Source organism: Brachyhypopomus gauderio, chromosome 5 (assembly GCF_052324685.1).
Source record: "Brachyhypopomus gauderio isolate BG-103 chromosome 5, BGAUD_0.2, whole genome shotgun sequence".
NCBI classification, from domain to species: domain Eukaryota; kingdom Metazoa; phylum Chordata; class Actinopteri; order Gymnotiformes; family Hypopomidae; genus Brachyhypopomus; species Brachyhypopomus gauderio.
The window spans coordinates 2,900,471-2,928,179 of record NC_135215.1 but is presented as its reverse complement, the minus strand read 5'-3'; the positions used below and the strand labels follow the sequence as shown (position 1 = coordinate 2,928,179).

The window sequence follows — 27,709 nt, the reverse complement described above, 5'->3', positions numbered from 1 at the left end:
TGACACATGTAAAAAAAAATGATTCCACTGCTGTTGTTTATATAACTCAGTAAACATAGATCCGATCACATGGAAGCAGATGTTATAAAAACATGTTTATTCAGAGAAGTCCTTGGGGTAAAAGGAGGAGGTGTCATTGTGTTTAAGTGGCAGTTTCACTCACAACACTCATTCAAGTATCAGAGAGAAAGAGGTGAGAAAATTTGGTCAGACGTCCAGAAAAAAAAAAAAAAACCTCAACGTACAAGCGAACACAGGAGAGAGACATATGGATGCAAAGATGACAGGTGAGTGAGGGTTCAGTACTTATCAAAAGAACCTACTTCACTAAACAAGACACGTCCAATACAAGTATTTTCCTTACTAAAATAGAAATCTGTTTTTGTCACAGTTAACTCAGTCTTGATATACCCAGAGAGGAAAAGACATTTAGAATAAGTATGTGGTCCATGAATACATTTTTTTGGCACATTCTCCTTTTGAAAAGCTGGAAGTATTCATCAGCAATCGAGAGCGATCCTCGGTGTGCTCCGGCGTTAGAAACGGTCGAAGAGCCGTGATCAGGATGCTTGCATTTGTTTAAAGCAGCAGGCGTTGTATACAGTATGCACAACAACAGCAGGGTCTTTTACACACAGTAAAAACATGTGGAAATGTTTTACTGAACTAATCACAATCCGAGCACGAGGGGCGTGTAGGACTGCACGGTTTCCAGACTGCAGTGCTAGATTCAGTCTTACATCAGGAAAAGCAATAAATGTGAAGGCTAATTCCTTGGGAAATGAGAGCAAACCGAATTCATCTACTGTATGAATGTTCTTTCTATAGCTGCAGTCCGAGATGGAGTAGGCACCCCACTGGAATATTGAATGAAACACAGGAGGTATGTTTCCTGTATGGTGGTCCAGAGCTCTGTTGATTGCTTTTTCCTGAACTCTTTCCTAACCTCATACCCAAAGCTGTCACTCAAAGCAAACAGCATCTGTCAGTCATGATGTCTATCAGCATTATCCTTTTTCATTTAAAAGTTCTGTTCATTTCTTTTTGTTGTGTCACCCCTGTGTCTTAAAATGCTCCAGCACTATGTTTCCTACAAGGCATTACAGAACAAGATTATTAATGTTTAATAACCATGTATAATTTGATACAAGTTTTTATAATTAAACTTTACACTACATGGCCTTTTAGACGGAAGCGGCCTGTCTTAGTTCTGTCTATGATCTATTAATCTTTAATCGTATCATAGTTTCATCCAGATTGCATCCTGTTCTTGTATCCTCCTCATTCCATTCACTTGGAAGCAATGGAATAATGGATATAGTTTAATGGGAACTTAGAGTTTTATCCATTTCTTTTAAGTCACGCCTTTTGAAAGGCCAAGAGGTGAGTGGAGACTAATAGTAACAGCATTTGCCAGCATTCTTAGAGGGAGAAGGGAATTTTCTTACACTGGTCTTCTGGGATTGCTAGTGGAGGGTGTAATAGTCTTACAGTCCTCTGTGTTACGCACATTGGGCTTCCTAAGCTCAACTGACCCCTGAGCTGTAAAGCACCAGCTGTATGTGCTTTCAAATATCCCTTACGCAGTCCAGTCCTCTGAACGCAACTATATCTGGTTGTCAATTAAAAAATTTTCAATAAAATTAAAAGCTATGACAAGTATTAACAAGTGTGCGACTGGAATGGGCATTTTTGTCTCTGATTTGCAAAGCAGGAACTGGTGTGTCATTCACCAAATGATAGATGATGATACATTTGTCTTTTTTCCATCAACGTTAACCTCAACATCTGAGACCTCAACATCACCCTCATTTTTACGGAGTCATCACTGTGGTATCAGGTTTCCTCGTTGTAGCCAATCACAGCTACACAGGTATTCATCCCAGCGTGTTCGGTAAATGGCCGTAACACAACTGAAGCATGGGCCATGATTAATTGATCAGTCATAACATTACTTATGTTACACCTTGTTCAGACATCTCCAACTTTAAAGAAGGGTACGTGCCGAATTTACGGGCACTTTATCTTCACGGTGACACCTAAATCGTTTAGCTAGCTATCACCACTTGCCGTGGAAGCATTTTTGAGGGACCTTTTATCTGGGGGTGAAAAAAATAGAGAGAGACTTTTTGTTGTCAAATAAGTACTGAGCACCATTACTACGAATCAGATATCACTATGTTTAGCTCTGAAGTCAGATTTATGAGTAACAAGATGTCTCTGCAGATCTCAAAGTTTCATATAGACAAATCGGAATTTGCTGTGCTGCCACTTAAAAAATCGTAACCCAAACGTGTAATGGTGAAATAAGCCAGGACTTTTTATATTGCGAGTGCCCAGGCTAAAGGCCTGAGGCCTAAGATAAACCTAAGAGTGAAGCCCTCTTTTACTCCTCTGTAAAACTGCAATGTCATTAACACATTTTAGAGCTGATTTGTCGCCTATGACTCTTCCTACAGACTGGTTGGATTTTTTTATTGGATGGGGGCAGGACAGGCAAAGTTACAGGCAATACTGGTGGACTAAACATGAAGTGGGTTTGCTTTGGGGGTGATTCCAGGCCCGGAGCTGGTGGGAAGCCTCCAGGAACTAGAGCATGTCTCTGAGAGCATGACCAGTCCTGACGGATGGCCATGGCTCCTCCGTTTGCTGACTGATTTTACTCAAGGGGCTTCATGACGTTGTCCCAGCCATAACCTCACACGTTGGTGCTTTGCTCTTTGTATTATCTATTACCTTCACTACATGGATTCAGTGTCCATGCACTGGAGTTTCGCTTTTTTACAGACCCGTCCCGAATAATTTCATGTGACACGAAAGTTCCTCATGGTTAGGCCAAGGAGGGCCCTCCCAAAACAAAAACTCTTATGTGCAAAACTAGTAAAAGAGGATGTGATAGGTTGAGTAATTAATGAATTATTGAACTGATGAATTTGGAACCAATGACTTAATAAGCAGTTTTACACAAGGCAAAATATGCTGCTTAAAAAAAAAAAATTCCATAGCAACAACTGGACATCATCCAGTCCATTAAAATATAAGACCACCATTGTTAAGTTTTGTTTTGTTACTTTCTGTATTATAACAACCAATCTCCAGTGCTAAAAGATTTTCTGTGAATGACTTTTTTCTGCACAGTTTAGCCTGTATACCCGTGTGCACCGTGGTTTTGTTTGTGCACAACTAAATGAGTGATATAAAAAATATATTTATATATGTATTTCTTGCTTATTCCATGCGTTTATGTGATATACATAGGTGTCATTATTCTCTTCAAAGTAAATGACAGAATCTCAACATTGACTCCCCCCCACCCAACCACCGACTTGATGGCGATACTGCTAAAACAGTATCAGTAGCCCAGAGTATGTTTCTTGAGCAATACTGCAGTAATGAGAATGTAACTGACAAATTTATACTTTTATAAGTATTCTTATATATATATCATGTAAATTGTATTAAGTTCTAGTACATTTTCTGCTTGGATTGCAGCTGATCCCAGGGTTCAGATCTAAAGGTGTGATATGTGTGAAGACGCTTGACCAAGGCACATATTTTCATGTAATACTCCTGTAGCTTAATGGAACTGGGCAGTTTTTTTATCATGAGTTCATATGCGTTTCTCTTTTTAGATTTTGCTCTGATAACAACTTCAAATAAATAACACAAATACATTTATACATCATATAGACATGTGTAGACTACATGCATTTCATATAACTTAAATAATAATTTATATTTATATATTTACAGCCCCCCCCCCCCCCCCCCCCGTTCCCCCAAAGACAGTGGAGTGGTCGCGCAACCTTTCGCTTACGTCCTGCGGTGTTTGCGCGAAAGCGCGCAGACGCACGAGGTGTTAATCCGTATCCAGCGCCACTTCATCACGTTGTTGTGCTTGGTGAGCGCGCGCACGTACGTTTGCGAGGTTTTGCACTGCGAGTTCCAGTGTTTGTCGTCGATGCCGCGGCACCCGCTGCTGAGAGTCTTGCTGTTCTGGCAGCTCGTCTCGTAAAAGTACTGCTTCATGCTCGGCCACACCATGTCAACCTCCGTCAGCACCGACACCTGCTCCCCATGGATGTCCACCGCCGTGGTCTTGTCCGTCACCCAGCGGCTCTTGCTGTCGCACACCGAGTACTCGCCCCGGTAGCTCTTGTGTTCGGCGTAGCGCTTCTGCCGCGTCTTGTTGCCGCCGTCGAAGTCGTCGATGAGGTAGAGCGGCGGTGGCTGCAGAGGGGGCCGCTCGCTCAGCAGCACCCGGGGCGAGTTGTAGCGCTTGTGCTGCTGGAGGAGCTCGTTGGCTCTCACCCTGCTCGGCTGTTGCTGAGCGGACGGGCTGAGCCGCAGGGGGCGCTCTGTCCCCGCGGCGTTAGGCAAGGGTGTATCCTGAGTCCCCTCGTCTTGTCTCTGCCGGCTTCGGCTGATGTCCGCCTGCAAGAGCTTGACGATGAGAGTGTTGATGGGGTCCTGGGTGGGCCTCTGCTTGTTCATCGTGGTGGCGGAGATGCCATAGAGGTACGCGAGGAACATCACATACAGCAGGATGGACATCACTAGATTCACCTGTAAGATCTGTAGAAAGAAGGCAGAGAGAATCTCTGTAAGGAGGCAGTAGCACATTTTAGCATCCAGGGAGTCGTGAAAATTTCTGCACCACTATATGAATTTGATAGACAGTTACAATAAACGTGGCCAGGTGGCTGGATATTCAGTGACAGCATATTATATGTTTGTCAGTTTACTTTCATGTTAAAATTTATCAAACTCTCTCATTTATCAGCTATATAGGCTGTTGATTGTAACATTGTTAAATAGCATTCACAAAAGAAAGAAAAGAAAACACACATTGCAGGCTGATTGGTGTTAACATTTCAAACTAGCTCTAGGCTGTTATTTGTATAATAGCTCTGAACTGTGCTTTCATCTTCCTTAATGCTTGCTGTGAAGGAATATGAGTGACTAACCAAAACAAATAAATTTATTTCAAGCTTTTAGGGAAACAAAGTTTCTGACAGGACAAGCAATGCCAACTGCTGGTGAGAACTAGAAGCAGTTCCAGCCTGCCAGATTCCTGTAAGAATATGTAGCAGTTAGCTTGTCTGCCTGTTTAGCACTGATAGCTGCAGCTACAGAATGTACCATTTTAGATAACACTTGGCACAGTGAAGTTGATGAAGGCAAACTGGCTCCAACATCAGTCAAACTGAAAGATATACAGACACGTCTGAAGGGAGCAACCGCCCTGTCTATCCCTGTTAGGACTGGCCGTGCCCTCCACTCACCCTGCTGTTGGTATCTGTGTCTTTCTGGCTTCCAGCAGTCTGCACCCATCCTTGTTTGTGCATTATGTGTGTATGTATGTGAGAATATGTGTGTACCTGTGAGTGTATTTGTGTGTGTATGCGTGCAGGTTCTGGTTGTTGGTGCTATGTTGTCACACGGTTACGGTCTTAAATCTTATTAGATTTATAAGCAACCAATGAATACATTATTAATTTAAACCATTAATGAAACCTGTATCTACTCCAGTGGTACACGCAGGTACCCCCTACTCCCCAGAGTTTCAAGTATAGACCCACGCACACACGCATGTACACATTCAGCAGACGTTCTTATCCAGAACTGCTGTTTAAAACCAGACGACATCCTGTGCACACCCTGGGCCGTGAAGCCATGACCTTGGAGGTGTTAGCGCTTTGCTTTAGCTGCTGTGCGGGAGCATATCGACTGTTCACTCTGTTGTGCTGAGACAGGGAAAAGATAACATTTCATATAATAGTGAGTTCCCACGACTAATATATTGACTAATGACTAATGATAAGGACATTTAATAGCCAGTATGACATCCGGAATGAGCAAATCATAGATGGCATTATGTATCCAGTGCAACCAATACGCTAACATGAAGGACATCACATATCAGCTTTAAAAGCCTCAAGAAGAATTGACGCTCAAGTCATCATGCCAAATCCCACAATTAAGACATCAAAGAAATAAATGCTGGCCTTTGAGCCACATCTCTCATGCCTGGCGTAGTTGCTTTGGAGATCCAGGTGAGTCAGAGATGAAGAGTGCAGAAATCTTGCAAGCAGTAACATGCACTAACATACCATGAAGAGGAACATGAGGAACATGGACCCTCTGCCTGATTTACTGGAGTGAACGGCACTTCCGTTGGCCCTGTGGATTTTCCACGCATCCATTTGACCCCTCTGTGTTCCATATGTTACCGTTGTGCCTCCTCCCACAACCCAAACTGCAGTTGCCCTGAAGAACTCCCTGAAGACTATTCGTTCCCTTAGCAGCTTCTGCCCTCCACATATCAAGGTGGGAGAAGTTTCCTGCTAAACGCATTCGCGGCGGGGCATTTTGGAGCCTGGCTTGTGTCTCGTCTGCTGTTTGCTGCTGTATTCTGCATGTCTCTGAAGTCCAGTAAAGGCTGCTTTTCAGAAACGTCTCGAGCACATCTTCACCCGACAGATGCTTTCAAACACCGACGCTGTGTTTATGGCGATTGCTTGTATTCTGCTATAAATCACCATGAAGTCAGTAGCGATAGCTGGCGTTAACAACTTTACCTCCTCTAAGACGTCTACGCTGGTTCTGTGAAGAAGTAATGATTCAGTGTCATATTACAGTGACACTTTTTAATGTGTCATCGTGCATGTAAGCAGCTCTTGACAGACAGAACCTAAGCAGGACCTGCAGTGGGGGGACAGCATGCTTCTGCAGTGGACATTCTTGGCTGCTTGGTCACAGTACTGGGAATCATCAGCACACACTGTTTAAACAGAGAGCTGGATACGGTCAGCTCTTCTTCTTTTAATGACCGACTTTACTGATTTCCGTCACAAACGTGCTTCATTCTTCCAGCGTGCCCGTTAGCATGACAGCGAGAGAGAGAGAGAGAGAGAGAGAGAGAGAGAGAGAGAGAAGTGTGAAATCTGTGGGGAAAGTTATGGAAGATATCTTACCACGCCGCTTATCCCGGTCAACTGGGAATGGCGCTAAGCCCGAATTCCAACTCGAGGAAGCGTGAGCCTGACTAATGCCGAGAGACCGCGGCACCGCAGACGTCTGAAGCTGCAGCTGGTCCTACTGGCACCCGGCGCGCCTGGCCGCGGTACCGAATACACGCAGCTCTCCCGGCTTCCGAGGAGCTCCGCGTGTTTATATCTCTTTTCTCCAGGAGATCCCACAATAGGCCCTGTGATTTACGGCTTAAAAGAAGCAAACAGGGGGAAGACACAGGACTCGACAACATTTCCTCCGAGGGAAAGTATGCAGAGATCCTGCCAGGGGTGCATTTTTTTTGTTATGCAATTAAAGTTTTGCTTGATGTTAGTGTCTTTGCTAGGGCTGCGGAGCGAAATAAAGAGTGTTTAAGTGTGACGGAGTGAAATAAAGAGTGCTTAAGCGTGTGTAGCTTCGGCCTCATAGGAATGCCCTTGTTCTGGGATGGCGAACTTGAAGCCAAGGGTCAGTAACAGAAAATTCAACTGTTGTGCTTGTGTGTCTTGAAGGCCGTGCACACTGTACAGAACCCTAGAAGCAGCCACTTCTGTTTGCTGCCAGAGATTCAGACAAAAGGGCGGAGATAAAGTGAAAGAGTTGCTTTTAGGTTGAATGGTATTGTTAGTCCTCACAGGTGTCAGTGACTGAATGGACAAAAAGTGCGTGTGTGTGTGTGTGTGTGTGTGTGTGTGTGTGTGTGTGAGGGTTTGTCTGGTGCTCACAGAACATTTAGTAAATCACACACTTTACCTCATAAGGCCCTGCTAAATTTTCTACCTGCTGCTGTGACCCATCATTTCAGACCATGGGTCAAAGTCACCTTAGGCACTAGCACAGAAAAATACTAAGGACAATTTTATAGCCTTTTCAACTAATACACTGTCTACTTGCTTTGCATCTAAAGCTCAGCTCACTGGTTCATTCTTCTTCAAATAACATTTGGTGTAAAAGAAGGTTCATGTTACAACTCTAATGCCGTCTCCAGCTCAGTGGATGAAAAGGGAGTTACATTTAAGAAAGCCAAAGAAACACAAGACAAACACAACTCATTAAACACATTGTAAAATATTTCACTTATAGTTCATCTACATGCTGCACTTATCCAAATCATTAAAATGCTATATCCACAGTACAGAAGTAACCAAATAAAGGAAAATCAAGCAATATTATTATTGCTTGAAATGATTATTTTTAAAAAGATTTTAAAAAGAAATTTATATTATTAAAAAGATTAAAAACATGAGAATAAGTACATAAGAAAGTGTGCTGCATACATGAAACTAGATGTTATCTTGTACTTAAATAATAACACAATAGCCACAAAAATTGTGTCATTTTAACTAAGGAAATATAGTTTCTGGCACTTTGTTAATACAACATAAATAATGCAACATAAACCTACTAGATACTTCATTTAACTATTTCAAGCAGACAACACACAGACTTGCTAACTTTATTGCTTTTATGTGTGTTCATCCACAGGCTTGAGGCAGATAATACCAGGCACATTGTGTTACGTATCATTGCATAGTACTCGCACACAGAGATTTCTACAGTTCACTTCTTGTTAGTGTTGAGTATAATGCATTACATGTTCATTCCACAGAACAAACTCGCTGGAGGATTGAGAAAACCTGCTTTGCAGAAAAAAATTTTTTGCTCCACTGTTTGGAGTTCACGCTCGTATTTCGTGGCAGGCAGGTGGATGCAAAGTGGAACTCCACTGTATGAAAACCCAAACCGTGTATCATCTTTCTTGTCTTTTATTATGTGGGCAGATTCTCAGCTTTCTTTTGGATATATTCTGGTTAGGTGGCTTGTGGGGTTTGATGTTTGTTAAAACATGGAAAAAAGGTTTTCTAATTGCTAATACAAAATAATATCATGCTCCTTGCCTCTTTTAAAATGAAATACAGAGCACTTGATATTGTCATACATTTTTATGTACTTTATTTCCCTCACACTAAGTTGTGAAGCAGTAATCCTGGGTATCTTCTTACATGCTCTTACCTCACTGTGTATTCTTGTGTCCTGAAATCCTTCTCTAAACAAGCAGAAGGGTTGAACTGTATCACAGTACAAGGGTCATTTCCGCAGTCTCCCCTTAAATCACTTGGCTTGTAAATTGGCGTGGAGTCCCTGTACTGAAATGCATGGTAATCCCATATCTTCCTGTCATCTGTCACTGTGTTGCATAAGCAGGGGAAATAGAGGCCTCGTCAGAGCACAGATGTGGACGTGGTCTTGGTGAAAACAGGAACGGGAGAGAGGCTTCAGTGGGGGAATGGGGAACATGGAAGAGGCTTCATTTCACCTTTTGAACAACAGGAATGCCCCATTTCTACTGATCCACAGTCAGTTTCTGGCTGGTTCAGCCAAGATGTTCAGTAAAATAGTCCTGATATCCAGAGTATGCTCATCTCAGCCTTACTTGATACACAGAGCAGACAAGACAGTTTGATATAACACAACTTTAAGAATGCCAAAGCTAATTGTAGGTTTATACTTTGGGTTGCCAGTTTACCATCAGACTGGCTGCAACCAGGCAACCAGATGTACATTTAATTTAATGTGTATCTCAATTTGCACACTGAGCATGGCCACTGAGCACTGTTGATGTCATCAACAGTGCAACACAGCACATTTTCGTTGGACATAGCTGGATGAGGTCATGTTTCGTGTGCATCATCGATGGGAGAAATTTGGCAGGTCCATCAAGCCATCGTATTTGTTGTCAATAATACAGGCCAGTGGTGTTGGGCAAAGATTTGATTGGACACATTAGAGCTCTTCATACCTGTGAAAGATTGTCTAAAAGGTACAGTGTATCTGAGCATCGCTGTTGAAGTTTATCCCATCAGAACTATACATAGACGCTGCCAGTACTACACCATGTCACAAGATACGTATCAGTAAATGGTTCCAGGAACATGGCAGTGTGTTTTTCACTGACTTGCAGGGAAGACTATTATTTTATTAAAAAATCAATATGCAAATGTATTTATATATCAGTGTAGACTACAGAGGCAAAGGCAGTCAGTATGAGTGTGGGCTGAATTAAATTTCAACAATACTCTCATATTTGTTCTGCAGTCCAAATACCGCTCAGTATTTGTCATTTACCAATTAGAAAAAGATCCAAAATCCTTTTCTCCCCCTGGTTGGGGTTGACTCCCTCACCCTGTGCCCTGTACTGATGTGATGTGTACTGGTGTACTTATATATATTTACTCTGTCTCTCAATGTTTGTGGCTATTATTTCCCTGTAAGGTATCTCACTATATCATGCATGTCTATTAGATTAGGTTTCTACCAGGGCCGTGGACTGCTATGAGCTCACGAGCCATTTAGTACCAAGCTGCAACAGTTGCCAACTAACACATAGTTCAGGTAGTAGGATAACTGCGGAATGTCCCTTTTCATTTTAAGACTTAATTAAAACTCATAAAGTAATTATATGTGAGTTTTATAATATCAGTCATGACAACAGTAAAGTTGCAAATGAAAACCAATGCAGATTCTGATAAGTCCTCTGACAGTATTATGGGAACTTCAGTTAAGCTGAACACAGTCCTAGCCCAGCACCTGAGGAGCAGTTGGGATTACTCAAGGGAACTTCAGTCATGACCTAGGGCCTGGGAATTAAACCCACAACCCTCTGGCCAGAAGACCATGACTGCCCCATATACAGCTGAGCCATGCAATATTATATGCACACAGACCAACAAGGCTGGAATAAGTTCAACCCCATTCAATTTGTTATGGGGTCCAATTAATGAATTAATGAAGGTATTACCTTCATTACACCTTGGCAACTCTGCTGCTCCTTCTGTGATACGAGCTAGCAGAGTAGGGTAGTGTGTAGTCAAACCTAGCAGAGTAGGGTAGTGTGTAGTCAAACCTAGCAGGGTAGGGTAGTGTGTAGTCAAACCTAGCAGAGTAGGGTAGTGTGTAGTCAAACCTAGCAGAGTAGGGTAGTGTGTAGTCAAACCTAGCAGGGTAGGGTAGTGTGTAGTCAAACCTAGCAGAGTAGGGTAGTGTGTAGTCAAACCTAGCAGAGTAGGGTAGTGTGTAGTCAAACCTAGCAGGGTAGGGTAGTGTGTAGTCAAACCTAGCAGAGTGGGGTAGTGTGTAGTCAAACCTAGCAGAGTAGGGTAGTATGTAGTCAAACCTAGCAGAGTAGGGTAGTGTGTAGTCAAACCTAGCAGGGTAGGGTAGTGTGTAGTCAAACCTAGCAGAGTAGGGTAGTGTGTAGTCAAACCTAGCAGAGTAGGGTAGTGTGTAGTCAAACCTAGCAGGGTAGGGTAGTGTGTAGTCAAACCTAGCAGAGTAGGGTAGTGTGTAGTCAAACCTAGCAGAGTAGGGTAGTGTGTAGTCAAACCTAGCAGGGTAGGGTAGTGTGTAGTCAAACCTAGCAGAGTAGGGTAGTGTGTAGTCAAACCTAGCAGAGTAGGGTAGTGTGTAGTCAAACCTAGCAGGGTAGGGTAGTGTGTAGTCAAACCTAGCAGAGTGGGGTAGTGTGTAGTCAAACCTAGCAGAGTAGGGTAGTATGTAGTCAAACCTAGCAGAGTAGGGTAGTGTGTAGTCAAACCTAGCAGGGTAGGGTAGTGTGTAGTCAAACCTAGCAGAGTAGGGTAGTGTGTAGTCAAACCTAGCAGAGTAGGGTAGTGTGTAGTCAAACCTAGCAGGGTAGGGTAGTGTGTAGTCAAACCTAGCAGAGTGGGGTAGTGTGTAGTCAAACCTAGCAGAGTAGGGTAGTATGTAGTCAAACCTAGCAGAGTAGGGTAGTGTGTAGTCAAACCTAGCAGAGTAGGGTAGTGTGTAGTCAAACCTAGCAGAGTAGGGTAGTGTGTAGTCAAACCTAGCAGAGTAGGGTAGTGTGTAGTCAAACCTAGCAGGGTAGGGTAGTGTGTAGTCAAACCTAGCAGAGTAGGGTAGTGTGTAGTCAAACCTGACCAGAACGCCCTGGTGACACCCCAGGGGTACGTCCTCCATGGTAGTAAGTGTCCTCTGATGTTGGTGCAATGCAACTCGCACAACTTGTATAATGAGACTCTTAGTTTGATGTAGACAGAAAAACAGCTCCTGAAACTATTTAGGTCATTTAAATCACTTATTTTACGGCTTACTTTAAGCAATGAAAACCCAGACATGAAACAACCTGTCTGTCAGTTCTTAAAGAGGCATACCAAAATTACTATTCTATTTGTCATATGATCGATAAAACCCATCCTACAATGGGTGAAGTGGTTCAGGTGAGGTCGTTAAAATAGGTGCAGCAGCAAACTGAAATGCCATTCTCAGTACCATACCTCCTACCAACATTAGCCATTCCTCCCCAGCTGAGTTAGGCCAAGCTATAGCTGCAAACAGCCGGTGAATGACTGACACCATGAATCATTTGGTCGTGTGATTGGCTCAGTCAGCTGACCAGTTATCAATGGCCTCCAGATTTTTATTTTTATCTGAAAGGTCTATATGCTTTCTGGCCTTAATTGGTTTAAATTAAGCAGAGGGTGGGAGACACTGTTTACATGCATTGCAAAATTACCACCCTGTCATTCAAGTGCTATTCTATACCAGGTAATTCATATACCTGATTTGTGGAACTTCTCCACCATGTTTACCTTTCAGCATTTTCTATCTGGGCTCTGTTTGGCTTTTAACATTTAAAGAGCCCCTAGGAGTTCCTCATAGTCTAACAGCCTTTCTTTGATGACTCAACATTATGCAACAGTTTGCATGCATTCTGCACAGGCAGACACGTCAGCAGTCACATGATAGGGCGGAGACCAGAACAAATAGCTGCAGGAGTGGACTGATCATCAGAGGATCGGAGGTGGCTGGTGTTTTGACGCCGTGGCCCCCGTTTCGGCCGCACTTGGGCCTACTAAGGGCAGTGGGGTGAGAATGTGACGAGATACCCAGTGCAGAGCTTTGTGGTTCCATCTGACACAAGGAGCCTGTTGTGGAGCAACTCTCGGGCATGGAGCTCTCTGCCAGTGTGAAATGAACAACTTCGGGCTAACGACCGATTGTAGGGCATCAAGGAATTCTTTCACTGGTGCACAATAGACCCTCACAAACTGTCCTCGACAATCTGTTTGATCTAAGCACAGAGGCATTGCTAATAAAGTTAACTTTTTATATAACCTCAGTCTTGTGATATATGGCAACTTTTCCCCCTGGTTTAAATAATAAGCCTCCTGGTGAGGGTATTGCGTACAAAAATGATCGTAATGGCATCATGTTAAATCATGTTTAAAGAGTATTTGTGCTCAAGGTGTTCAGGCCTCATTCCAGGATACAGGAGCATAGTTAAGGTCGAACGCTGTGCGCTACTGTGCCCTATACGACTATAATAATCCCCAGGCCTGAATTAACACCTGCAGCATTCATTTACATCCACCTGAGCTCAAATGAAGGCAGGGATTTTTGCTGGGTGGGGGTTCTCCCTCAGCCATCTTCATGCTCTAGGACTGACCAAGAAGGCTTGCAGCCCTCTGAGCTTTTAACTCCCCAAAGATTGTCCTGGGATTAATTTTGAGCTCTGACCTCCCCGATATTTTGCGAGCCCCTCGTTTAAGCACATGCAGCTGCTCTGGACTGCTTTACTCAGAAGGAGAAGATACTCCACCGACTGGAGCAGTTCACATAAAGCTGATCTGAGAAGGAAGCAGAGCATTTTAGAACTTACGTTTGGTTTTTATTCAGTTTCTTCAAGTTCTCTCTGTGTATATATGATGCAGGAGGACACATTGGATTTCATGATGAAGGTATTAAGCAGAATGCCCTGTGTAATCAGACAGTAAGTCCTGTCTGAATCTTCTGACACACATTCCATGCTGTATTTATAGTATTTGGCAGACTGACCTATCTAGAACAGCTTGCATCTACAGTATATTAGCCAGACAGTATACAAGATTCCTGGGAATGGAGGAATCGATGACCTTGGTGTTGTAAGTTCTTGCTCTACCTGATGAGCAGCAGGAGTCTGTGATCCATACATGGGCATTTACAAGAGACCCATGTTGGCTTAACATAACCTCAGTAGTTTGAGAACTCTAGTGATAGCTACTCTGGGACTTCATACTTCATACCATATGTTGTTTCCTATCAAGTTACTTGTTCTATCAGATGAAGTCTGATATAACAAGCAATGGGAGTAGGGTTGGATTTAACCGAAAGAAAGTTTGAACTACTATATGCTATTCTATCCCTAAACGTATCCTTTCTTAATCTTTCAGATGTATTTGTAAAATTTCCTATGGATCTGTGGTTGTGAGAACTCCCTGACCTGATGTGCAATAACTGAATTGTTATATTGGAAAATATCTTGATAGGTGTACAGTCAGTGATAAAAGCACATGAAAACTGCTAATGAACATGACAAAAAAAGGACATGACAAAAAAGAAATTATTAATAAGCATTAGGTAAGATCTTTAACTTCAGAATGAAGAATTCATGCTGAATTCTCTAATGAGTCAAATTTACTCATTTATTTATGTGACATGAGGGTTGAATATATTCTGTCTCAGGATTCTAAGAATGGTTAGCAGCAAAAAAAAAAAAACGTTTTTCAAGAACGATCGTGTAAACCCTGCCGCCTTCCAATTATCTCCAGATGTTCTCATAAAGTGGGGAATCTCGAATCTGGACCTGTGACCAGCACCCCACAATAATTCCCATGTGGTGCAAGAGAGAGGTGGAGAAAGAATGCTTTGTGCACACCTCCCGGATTACATTCTGAGGCCTGGGAAATGACTTCCAGTGCTCAGACCTGACAGTGTTTGTGATTTCCTCAAGATCAAGCAAAAACATTTCCTTCAGTGAATTTTTTTACAGAATTTCTGTAGTGCAGGGTTCACTTCTAACTTCTTATATAAGGATTCCAGTTTTGATCTTTTTTTAAGCTAGAAAATATTGCCTGCTCTTTTACCATTTCCGGCCACATGCTAAGCCTAGTCTCAATTTAGTATGTGCCTACATAACCCAACATAAAATATGTCATCTTCGGATCAGCCGTGTTGACATACACAGAATCAACCTACGATCACTTTAACCCACTTTCTCCCAACCTCCCCTTCAGCCATTCATTTATTCTGGAATAGTATGGACTTCCATGCATTACTCAAAAGCCCCCACGATCGGTGCAAACAGACAACAGGTGACAAGCACACAAAGAACCACAAGACTCTCCCTAAGGATCAGTGAAGCAGTGTCCAGGAACGGTGTCATCTGTGCAGCCTGTGACCTCCCAGCTCTGGAGCTGTCCACATTTGGGTGTGGAGTTCACTGCAACTCCCTGGTCCTGGAATCTGCACTCATCATCTCCCATTAGCACTGATAGCTGCAGACTTCCACATGTGGGCCCTGAGTGCGCTGGCTTCTTGCCCGTGCCTGAAATGCTATATTCTCTAATGATTTTAATGTGCTGAGTTCTGAGTCAAGGCTTTTATCAGCCAGCGCTTCCCTGACTTTAACAAAATATGTGCTGTATTGTTGTTCCACTGATCTTTGGAAATACATAAAGTATGTTTACATACACAAGGATCTCAACAATTTTTATAGAAGTTAATGCCAAAGAGAATGCTGTGGTTAAAGTACCTTTACTCCCATTCACCGTAAATCACACAAAAATAAAATCTACGTAAACCGTGATGGCATTGCCATGTTTTTCAAGTGTTTAATTAAAGACACGTCCATTCAATCTAGGTTCCAGAGCACAGATGTCGAATAGTTGGTCTGGAAAAAGAGTCCAAATTCACCCAGGATGCCTTTAAAAGGCAAAAAGAGGAGGGTACAGTCTCAGAGCCCCCTCTGTTCTAAGGCATTAGCATGGATGTGTCAAACTAAACAAAAGAAATAAGCATTCAGCACAAGAACCAGCAGTTACTAAATGAGACTTGTTTTGAATGAATGACAATGACAGTAATACAAGTATAATCTATGTAATACCTACAGTATATTAGCATATTAGCAATAGTTCTACTCGTGAGATATTTCTTGCAGTGGTGATCACACACTCTAGAGTGCGTGATCACCACTGCAAGAAACTTGCATCTCATCATTTTATCTCATCACATCATGGTTTTAATAATATTCGACTTTCTTGATCTTAGTGCTGCTTTCAATATGGTTAATCACAGTTTCCTACACATACCTAGAAAATGGTGACACTTTTTTAGGTAATACCAATCTGAAAGAACTTTTTGTCTTCAATGGCAAATAAAACTGCTCTGGTCTTCAAAGGTGATCCTCAGGGGTCCGTCTTAGGGCCCATTCTATTAGCTGTCTCTAGGCTCCCCGTTGGTTCTGTCGCTTGACAACAATGTCTCATTTCGTTTCTATGCTGATGACACTCGTATCTCTTGTAACAAAACCCACTGCTCCCTTACCCCCTTTTCCTGTTCGAGTGCCTTCAATATTACAAACACTAGATGGCATCAAATTTTCTTAATTTAAACCACAATTAAACTACAGATTCCAAAGCGAGTTTTTCTAGTGATTTCTCTCTTTTAGGGAAATATATTACCTTCACATTCTTCCACCTGTGCAATATTGCTGATCTACACTGGTCTCTCAGTTTTCATAATTCCAAAAGTTTAGTGCCTAAATTCATTTCTTATTTTCTTATTCTGCTAATAAATCCTCCAATTAATTGCAAAACATCCAACATTCAGCAATTCAGCTACTTTGTCATACAAAGAAAACACAAATGACCACTGATCTTGTTACATTGGCTTCCTGTAGCTGCCTATATTCAATTCATACTCTTGGTGATTACATAGAAAGCACTGAAGGACCCTCTTCCCTCCCACCTCTCTGTACGGCTTCATCCTCACACATCAAGCCGGTCTCTTAGATCCTCTTGCACTGGCCTGTTCTCTATTCTGTACAATAAGAGCAGGATTATTTAGTGCTAGGGCTCCCTAACATTGGAACGTCCTTCTTTTATTCCTTAACATCTCCCTGATTGCACGACTGTTCCTTCTTTTGAAACGAATCATAAGATGAACCAGTGCACTGCTTATGGAACATTTACTGTACATAGTATCCACAGCAGAGGCAGTATAGCTGCTGGGATGTATTGTAAGTTACTAATGCACTTCTGCAAACAGCACATTCAGCACCAGGTTTAGGGATGTTGCTCAGGAGACAGCTTGCTGGTTAACCCCACCCAGTCTGGATAATTTAAACCTCTTCTTCATGAGTTTGAATCCCAACAAATTTTCATGAATAAATCATGAATGTAGCTACAAATGCTATGAACCACATCAGTGGCAAAAGACGTTAAAGCATGGCAAAACGTGCAACGTACACATCTGGTCAAAACGTTATGCAGCAGCAAACCACCAAAGCCTTTTCCAAAAGTTACTTATCAAATCATCACGCTATAATTAATGTATAGTAATGTAATGAATGTAATGCATTCTGCAGTATAGTTGGGTCTGCAATATCAGGTAGTGATTGTAGTAATTGTAATTGTAGCAGTAATGTAATTCAATTACGTTTAATTAAATGTAATTAAAATCAAATGCAGTATAATGGCTGAATGCAGTTCAAGCAACTGAGGGCTAAGGCCTTTGCTCAGGTTCCCACCAGTGGCAACTTGGCAGTAGTTGACCTTGAACTGGTACTAATCATAGTACCAGTTGAGTACCATAACCACTGTTTTAGGGCATTTTATCTGTGATGTGGTAAAATGGAGATGCAACAAACTATTTGCAATATGTTTTACTTGTATCACTGTACTGGTTTCAGGCAGACATGTATTTAGACTTGGTTGCCATGATGGGCCTATATATAAGCAATACAGTTACAGTTCCTTCACAATAACCTACCAATGTAACTCAGCATTCTTACAAAGCAAACTGTTTGTTTATTTAAAATAAAATAAAAAAATCTAATGTGTGATCATGCACAATCTTCCAAAATGTTCCAGACAAAATTATACAAAAAGACAAACCGGGGTAGCTGCTCATCCATATATAGACATTGTGGTACATTTCCCACAGTATAACCCTGGAGACAGAGACAGCCTGGATGACTACTGACGATCAGTGTTTGAATGGGTTGGATGGGATGCAACTCTTCATGCAGTACCACGCACCTCTGACCATGGCCATCGTGCACATGCTATAGGGACAGGCCAGCTGTGGAGGAACATGGTCAGCGTTTACCAGACAACTGGGTCAGATCATGTCTGGGAGAACAGAGCAAATGGCCAGTGCAGGGCTCATATATGGATATAAGACATGTGAAGTCTACAGCAGTGGTGAAAAGAGGAGTGTAAATCTCTGACCTATGGCACCCATGCTGTTTCTTCAGACAGAGTGAAAACAACAGCAGTAAAATATACTGTAAATGGCTAGCTGATTTTTTTTTGTTGTTGTTTTTTTACTGAAGTAAAAACTAATTTAAAAAAATGTATAAACTGTAAGAATAAAAAATGCACGGTGGCAGCTGAATTATAATGGTGTATAACACCAGAATTAGACTTCTAAATAACCCAAATAATGCACATGAATGTACATGAATTCATTTTCCTCTTACTACACAGAACATGTATTGTGTGCTATATGCCCGTGTGCTATACCTGGACATAGTAGAAACCACAAAGCACAATTAGATTATCTTTGTAAGGGGAACATTACTGATAGGAACTTTACTGTTCAAACAGTACTTTATTTATAACATTTTAAATACTTGTTCTATTACATCCACAAGAAATAAAATCAATGGCAATAAGGAACTGATTACATTTATTTCAAGAAGCCAACTACAAACAATTATGAAGTATGTGTGTGATTATTATGATAATATTGTTGTTCATATGTTGAGGATTCTTTCGTTAGGCTACTTTTTGCTCCACTTGAATTGTCTTACATGCCGAACGATAATTCCAGAGGAAATACGATTATAATGAAGATGTGACCACCAGAAACGTAAAGGTAAACAGAGTAGATTTAAAGTTTCAGATGTTGTTTGTCTTTACTCACATCTGTATGAGATTTTACGGTACTCAGGGTATCTACAAAAATTACACATTAATATGTATTCTGAATATACAGTGTCAGACATTTAGACTGTCGTCTGTGGCGACATTTTACAGGGCCCTGCCGTCCGTGGCGTAAAGGCTTTATGCAGCTGATGTTTACTACGGTATAGTATACTATTATAAATATCTCGACAAATCTTTTAGCTTCCATAAAATATACCATTTAATCTTCGACGGATCTGGTTTGGGTTTAAAGTGTAATACGAATCATACGAAACATACGTTTCGGGTTTTCGCACTGTTAAACGTTACAGAAATGTCATATTTCATGTAGCCTACTCAGCTTTCTGGGTGAGCCCAAAGATTTTCCGAATTGAGTGATAGTGATTTCCTGTGTATTTGCTAGTAAAAAATGACTAAAACCAATAGCGCAGTGTATAAGAGGCAAACGTAGACTATTCTCCCAATTCGTCTTCTTCACGTTCTCCGTTTTGTTTCAGAACTATTAACCATTTTTGACAGACACCACAGTGCGGCAAGCCTATACAAGACTCCCTTTACGCGCCCTTTTACGCAAGGTGACGAGATTGAAACCCTCTCTCTCACTCTCTTTCTCTCTCTCTCTCTCTCTGCGCGCGCACTTGCTCGAGCTGTTGTTGGTGTCTTCGTATCACACACATAACTGTGAACGTTAAGTGTAGCCACAGCCCAGAAAGGAATTGCTTTACGAGGTCAATAACACATTCCGAAGTCAACGCAGAACTCGCAAAACACCGGCCAGACTGCCGGTCTGTAGTACAGACCTTTCTAGGACAGGGCTGTACGAGGTTCCGAGAGGAACTCAGTTTATGCCCGTTTTGTTGTGAGTTCGGCTGCCTGCTCGGTAGCATTTTGAATATTCTCATTCTCATATAGGACAACGAGGTTTCCAAATAAATACGTACATGTCTACCTTGTTTTCATGTAAGCTATTCTGTTCATATCAACCTTTTAATCGTTAATTAATAAATAAGCACAATGACTGACTTGGCAAAAAAATGTTCAGAACGTTTCAGAGAAAAAAGTTTGGGTCTCATAATCGTTTTCCACCCAAAGGAGGAGTACATACCACGTAAGGTAAGACGTGAATTTGCCCGTACTGGTTTCCAGCTACCCTGGGGCTGTGCGCAACGCATAGCACTCCACATTCTTCCCAAATCGACATTTACAGCAATATTTATTTAGCTTGTACAGACACACCACTACTGCCTTTACGCACAAGAATAAAGGAGGAAGAAGGTCAACGATAGAAATACAACACTAAACCGCTCATATTTCTCTGTGAAAATCACTTGTCCTTATACGACGCCTTTTCTGATGTAAGAACTCGGTGACCAAACTTTCTAAATTCAAGAAACTTTCGTACGCTGCCCACTGGCTGTCTGGGAACCTCCTGTACCAACACCAAAGCGCACCGTGCCAACTCCGATCATCAACCCATCAGGTTCCCACGATATAACGAGAAGATCAAACAACTAAAAATACATACCGTAATAAAGGTAACCATAGCATCGGTGGGGAAATATTCAGCAGTCCCGACATTAAGGTGACGAGTTTATAGAGGATCCTTTGAAACTTCCCAGATAAAAGCGCACTGCACGTGCGTGCTGCTACAACAGTCTTACTAGAGTGTACGATGCACAGCGATGTTTCTCTCTCTCTCTCTCTCTCTCTCTCTCTCTTTCTCTCTCTCTCTCTCTCTCTCTCTCTCTCTCTCTCTCTCTCTCACTCGCTCGCTCACTCACTCACTCACTCACTCACTCTCTCTCGCTCACTCGTAATCTGTTGCTCTGCTATACACATTCATCTGGGACAGATGGCTTTTAAGAAGTTGCTGTTTGTACTTTGCTGAGTGGCGCTGTCCACTTTGACCAAATTAAGCAAAGTAATAAACTGCTTTCAGTAGTGTGTAAGGTGAGGAAAATTCAGCCACAGGAACTGTCTGTGTGTTACTCTCTCTCTCTCTCTCTGTGTGCGTATGTGTGTGTGTGTGTGTGTGTGTGTGTGCGTGCGTGCATAACATCTTAAATAATACATGTTAGATTCTAATCAGAGTGGATATTTAGCCTGATATCTAAAATGTACTGGATTTTGGATTTGGACTGGAAACAATGTGGTTTAATAGGTGACACAATAATAGCATTATAAACACTTTACCTACACTGCTCCCAGGCAACTAGCATGAGTCACGCCAGGCTTCTGTAATCACTACACTGGTATGTTGCTAAACAGTAATGAAATATTTAGACCGCTTTCTGTGGGTTAGTCTCTCTCCTTTTCCTGTTGTTTGTGTAGGACCATGGATGTATGTACAGCAGATGTAAGTAGCCACAGGGTTACTCTGTAGTATTTAATATATCTCTTTGAGCAACCTCTGACCTTTTGAACCAGAGTCAGACTGATATTACAGTTAAAATGCATGTACATGGCACTGTCTGGCTTATGACTTATCAGGGACGTTTATTCATTGCTATTTCTGTATGTTTGAAATGTTTCTCTTGTCATAAATGAAATACCAACATGGTTGTAGATGAGGTTATATCCAGATATCAGATCATAGCTTCACCCTCCTGGGTAATGGACTTTCCAAAAACCTTGTTTGGAGTTAATTTTAGAGAGTTAATATACGGTGTGGTATACAGCATGTTGCCATGGTAAGTACAGCACCCCCAGCCCACTTTATCCTGGAGAATTTGTTTGCTGTGATCTTGGGTCAGTATGATTGTTTTTTCTAAGCAAATGTCATATTTGGGAATCTGATGTTCTTGGGGATACTGCTTTCACAAGAAAATGAATGAATGGTAGCATCATTCAAGGGTATCCTGAATTCTGGCCTATCCGCACTTTTACTAGGATAAATTCTGTGATCAGATGCAAAGCACTTTGTAAGTCGCTCTGGATAAGAGCGTCTGCTAAATGCCGTAAATATAAATGTAAATTCAAGGAATCGAAGGTAATTTTACAATTAACATACACAACCTTTACAGCAGTCATATGTCTCTGAGAAGCGGTAACCAATTGTGCACTGCATACTCTCAACTTGGAAGTTTCAGCCCCCTGGGGAACTGAATCAGGTGCAGGGAGGGGAGAGAGGACACCCAGGACACCATCCACCCCTGGACACACAGACAGAGAGGGGAGAGAGGACACCACCCAGGACAGAGTACCATCCACCACTGGGCATGCAGACTCACAATCGTTCACACACACTCATACAAGGACAACTTTATTAGGGTAGGATCCACTAATTGCACTATGCACACACACACGCACACGCGCACACATACACACACACACACATTCACACTCACCAGAAGAATTTTAGGGGGATAGTTAGTTAACCTAAACTCCATGTTTTTTGACTGTGAGGGGAAACTGGAGACCCAGTTCGACGTGATGCTTGTTCAGAGATGCTCTTCTGCATGCCTCGGTTGTAACGACTGGTTATTGCATTACTGTTGCTGTTCTATCAGCTCAAACCAGTTTGGCTATTCTCCTCTGACCTCTGTCATCGACAAGGAATTTACACCCACAGAACTGCCACTCACTGGATATTTTCTGTTTTTCCGACCAATCTCTGCAAATCCTAGAGATGGTTGTGTGTGAAAATCCCTGAAATACTCAGACCAGCCCGTTTAGAACCAACAACCATGCCACGTTCAAAGTCACCTAAATCACCTTTCTTCCCCATTCTGATGCTCGGTTTGAACTGCAGCAGATATTCTTGGCCATGTCTACATGCCAAAACGCATTGTGCCATGTGATTGGCTGATTCGGCATTTGCGTTAATGAGCAGTTGGACAGGTGTAAATAATAAAGTGGCCGGAGAATGTTAGGCCAACGAAGACAGCTAACCAGAAATGACAGAATGGCACATCTCTCTAGCAGCCCTTTGATTGACTAATCTCACCAGCAGGCCACCAAGCCCTGGAGTCTTAATGAAACTGTCAGAAAATTACAGTCAAGTTGAAGGGCCACAGTGCTAATGGTCAAGCCATGAATTACTCAGTGAGAATTCTGTCAGAGAGGCATTAAAGTATTTGCTCCTGGGTGTTCTCCTCGTGCATGTGGGCGTGACCTGACACGCACTCATTCATTAGAACACACATCGAATTGTACGTTTCACCGAGCGTAATGTTACTGATGCACACGAGCCTGTAGAGTAGAAATCAATAGCTCCTTGACAGGTCGTAAAATTGACTGTGTAGTGCTGTGGATAATTATTGGTGTTGGTATATAATCCTCTTCGGATCTAGCTCCAGATATATAGAGCGTGTTTTCAGTGCACCGTCTGTGACTGTGTCTTTATTTCCAGAGATAATAAAGAATGTCCAGTGAGGAATTGTGGGATAGGGGACAACACATTTTGCAAAGAGGGTTTAATTTATAAAATAAGTGTGTCTAATCATTTTCCTGAAATCTTGTATAAGAGGATGGTAATAACCACAGACGTAATTTTGGGGGGGGACGGGGGGGACATGTCCCCCCCACTTTTTCAAAAGCCGGCTTTGGTCCCCCCCAGTTTTTACGGTTAAAACCAAATATTTAAATAGCGACGAATCTATGTCCCCCCCACTTTTGAAATCAAAATTACGTCCATGGTAATAACATAACACCGCCTTTGAGTCTGAGGTTAAGAGTGAAACCCAGTAGATTTACATTTGGCAGCAGTAGCAGGCTGTTAGGAAGCCTGATTAGGATAAGGAAGCCAAGGCAGCCTGCCAGGGCCTCGTAGATACTGCTGCTTAGTTTGCATGTAATCACAAACAGCTACTGGATACTCCGAGTTACTGCAGATGGACCTGATTAGTCTCACGAGTCGCAACAGTAAACGTCTCTCGGTCGCAAAGCCGATGTGAGCACAGGTGAGGATCACCTGCCATAGCCATTCTTCAAACATAATAACAGACTCTTTCACTCTGGAATGAGACTCGTCAAGCATTGTTTGAGCAAGTACCTCCTTCTTTTTTTCTTTTCTTTTCCTCTTTGTCCATTTTGCAGAACGCAAATTATGGCTTGTCGTATTGCGCGCACCCTCGCCAACGACAAATCCCAAGGACCGGCGGCTGAAGTTCTGGTGACGTCCATCGTCTTGTGTACACACACACACTCACACACACACGTGCTCGTCGCTGCCAGGGCCGGTGTAACCCTGGACACGCCTGGCTGACACAGCCACGCATGCATCACTCTGGCATGGCTCCACAGCACCGTACACAGATCCCGCCGTCGTGCACACAGTCGCCAGGAGCATCAGAAAAACGACATAAGAGATGGGGCGTGTTAACGCAGCACCGGCAGCCGTGGCCGGTGAAGGAGCTCCCCTGTGTGCTGGTGGTGTGTTTTTACCTCACGTTTCATGATGACACGCTTCTTTTCTCAATCGCTCATCCTGTGTGGTGACGTTAAAGCTTCCTGTTGACATGTTCATAAACACTTTGCTCTTTGTTGCGCTGTTATTGTGCTTCTTCCTTTCTAGGTCTCTGTCAGTGCAGAACTTCACAGCAATTTAAAAACCTCACACAAAAAGGTTTTTTGTCATAGACCATGTAAATCCACATTTTTTCCAGAGGAAATATTTTCTGCTAGTACAGTATATGCAGTTAGGAAACATCGGATAATCGTTCGGTACTCACTGACCCACACAGTGGGCTCATGAGTTTCACCAGTCACCACAGTCAACCTTTTGTTTACAGGGCCATAAAGGTTCGGTCACGCCTTCCTGAAGTCACATGCGTGTTACTGGTGTAACAATGCAAGGCCTCCTCCTGTGGCCGCCTGTCCCTGATGGACGTGGAGGGAGTCTCCCACCTGTGTTCCCCGGGCCCCGGGCCCCCCGGGCCTGGCGTCTCAGTGTGTGTTGTGGCTGCAGGGAAAGGCGGGCAGCAAGCATCAGAGGGGCAGAAAGAAAGAAAGCATAAGAAAGGGAGACGGCAGAAAGGCGAAGGGATGGAGGTGGGTGGGGGTGGGTGGAGGGGGGTGGAGGGGGCGGTGTCTTTGCTGGCCAGATCAGGTTTCTACCAGTTTACATGGGTCACCACACAGCTTTTCACTCTTTTTCATTGCCTCATTGCTTGCATAAACACACACACACACACACACACACACACACACACACGCACACACACACGCACAGTCACACACACAAGTACGCATTGTGCCTATATACATAAACACGCATATAACTGGCAAATAAACGCGCCATACCCCCCTGTGTAACTCATGTTAACGCTGCAAACCTGACAATGAAAGCCAGCTTAAAATAATAGCCTGGTTGTGTGGCCTTCATTTATTTGTGGTGAATATGTGCTGAAACATGTCATATCCATGTTGACACAGTATCCACATGCAGCTCTGTGTTGGGGTGAAACGCTAGCGGTGGTACCCCAGGTCCCCCTTGAGCTGTGGTGGTCCTGAAGCCCCGCCTCCTCTGTCTCCAGTTCAGCCTCCCTGACCTGTCCTGAATCTTTCTACCCCTCATCATTCGTTCCTCTTCCCCCAACGCGGCGGTTTCCGTCAGAACCGCTCCCGTCAGAACCGCTCCCGTCAGCTCCCAAACTGGGTCTGGTGCTCAGAACGTTCACCTGGAGAGCTCGTGTGTTTGGACTAGCTCGAGCGCGCCGTCAACGGCGACGGGTCCCGGTGCCACGGAGGGGCCGGGATGCACCCGCCAACGTACACAGGAACCCTCTTGTGCTGCTGGGGAGTCAGACAGCGCAAAGCACTGACCTGGAAAGCAAGCAGGGGAGTTTGGCGTAACTCAAGGCCCGGGGTTCATCTTACCAGGCAGCCACTGGCGGGAGCTGAGTGGAGTGCTCTCTCCACTGGGTTAGATTGCCCATTGAGATTAGGGCCAAATACCATATGGGAGTTGTTAAGCAATACTGCTACAATACAAGCCAGAGATAACGCACCATCGAGAGCCCAGTGGGAAATTTTACCTTGGTCTGTTAGACAGTACAGAATTTAGAATCAAGTCTCTTCAAGAGGTGGGAAGAGGTTTTTTGAAAAAATGTCTCCCTTTTTTAACTTACATGGCTAATACCCAACACATATAAGATGCATAACGAAGGTTTTTAGACCATTTCAAGTTTTGGAACACTTCAAGCACATCTTGAAAATGTACAAGTTGAACCGTACAAGTTCAAAGCAAAACATTTTGCTCTAAATGTTCAGGTCTGGACTCTAGGCAGGGTTTTTTCAGAGTGAATTTCAGAGTTCTCTCAAAGCAGTTTGGCGGTACACTTCAGGTTTGTTGAATTTGCCCAGCTTAAGATCTTGGGGACTGTCACACTCGAGGGAGGAGGCACGACGAGTGTTGAACGGTGCAACACTGAACGTTTATTAGACACAAAAAACACGGTAGGCTCCGTGCGGAGGGCAAGTACGCTTGAACGACTCTCACACAGGCACGAAGCTTTAGACAAAGACGAGCACAAGACATTGCGCGAACGCACATTAAATAGGTGATTAGCACATACCCTCGTGATCACGAGACAAGGCACAGGTGCGACTATGAACACGCTCACAAATAGCCCACACCCACGGAACTACAAACGGACATAACTGCATGCAGACGACATAACGACACACCCACAAGGAGGGGTCCGGAGCTGTGACCGTGACAGGGACACTGGAAAGGGTTGCTCTGTATTTCTGCATCCTTATTTCTGTCTATCCAGACAAGTCTCCCAGTCTCTGTGACAGAAAAAAACGTGTCCACCTCATGATGCTGCCACCACACTCCTTGACTGTATGAATTAGATGATGCTCGGTGTCTGACTCCCTCTATACTCCGCTGGGAATTGTTGCCAGAGTTCATGTTTGTGGATCTTATGGTCTGACATTAAATGTACAAATGAAGCATCTGCATTTTGCAGTTAATTGACTTAGCAGATGTAATTATTTCTACTGTGCGTGTGTTTTTGTATATGACTTCATGTTCCCATAACATGATGTGGGTTCTGTGGCAGGAATGGTGGGAATATTGTTTCGGAAGTTTTCCATAAACAGTAAGTCCCTACAGACTTCTGGCCCACTCTAGGCTGATTTTAGGTTGAAAATGCATAAAATACATTTAAAAATTGTTTTGTAAGAATGTGCAGTGTGTGTGTGTGTGTGTGTGTGTGTGTGTGTGTGTGTGTGTGTGTGTTGTATAGTTAAAATTCATTAAATCATTAGACTACAACAGCAAAAATAACTAGGAGTGGTGACGGAGGAAAATAGTGTCCTGGCTACATGTGCAGAGTGAGTCTACAATAAATTCGTACTCCAAAGGCAGACAAACTTGTTCAAACCCAGACAAACCTAGAACCCCAAGGACAGAGTCTAGGTGATGGAAACTAGGCCCAAGAAGGCTTGAAAGAATTGGTAAAACTGTAACGAATTACTTGGGAGAGGATCTTCTACACGTAGTCCCGATGAGTCCTGACAAACTCTTGAATGACCTGCAGGTAGTGGTGATGATCGGTCAGCTGAGCCATCTTGGATCCAGAGGAACAACAGACCAATACGGAACAGAACGGCACGGAGTGGAGCCTCTCCCACTGCAGCCTGTGTAGCCTGAGCCAACATCCCCGTCCTTCCGTGGCCCAGGGTGAAGACAAACAAGGACCATGCTGCAACTGCCTGCATGTGTTCACCTGAGGGTA

At 43.1% G+C, this 27,709-nt stretch overlaps 1 protein-coding gene and 1 long non-coding RNA gene across 4 annotated transcripts; one reads left to right on the top strand and one right to left on the bottom strand.

Moving 5' to 3' along the window:
- The first annotated feature begins 82 nt into the window (after positions 1-82).
- Positions 83-27,709, top strand: LOC143514097 (uncharacterized). 3 transcript variants are annotated; one of them, XR_013130759.1, is made up of 3 exons: positions 83-287; positions 829-883; positions 27,512-27,709. It is a non-coding gene; the product is annotated as an uncharacterized LOC143514097 (long non-coding RNA). The 3 variants fall into 3 exon arrangements; XR_013130761.1 differs by lacking the exon at positions 27,512-27,709 and adding an exon at positions 9,220-9,495; XR_013130760.1 differs by lacking the exon at positions 27,512-27,709 and adding an exon at positions 9,217-9,495.
- Positions 3,785-20,736, bottom strand: ntf3 (neurotrophin 3). Its single transcript, XM_077004897.1, has 2 exons — positions 20,548-20,736; positions 3,785-4,575 (listed from the first exon to the last, which is right to left on the bottom strand). The coding sequence occupies exons 1-2, from the start codon at positions 20,563-20,565 to the stop codon at positions 3,814-3,816; spliced, it is 780 nt and encodes a 259-aa protein (XP_076861012.1). The 5' UTR covers positions 20,566-20,736; the 3' UTR covers positions 3,785-3,813.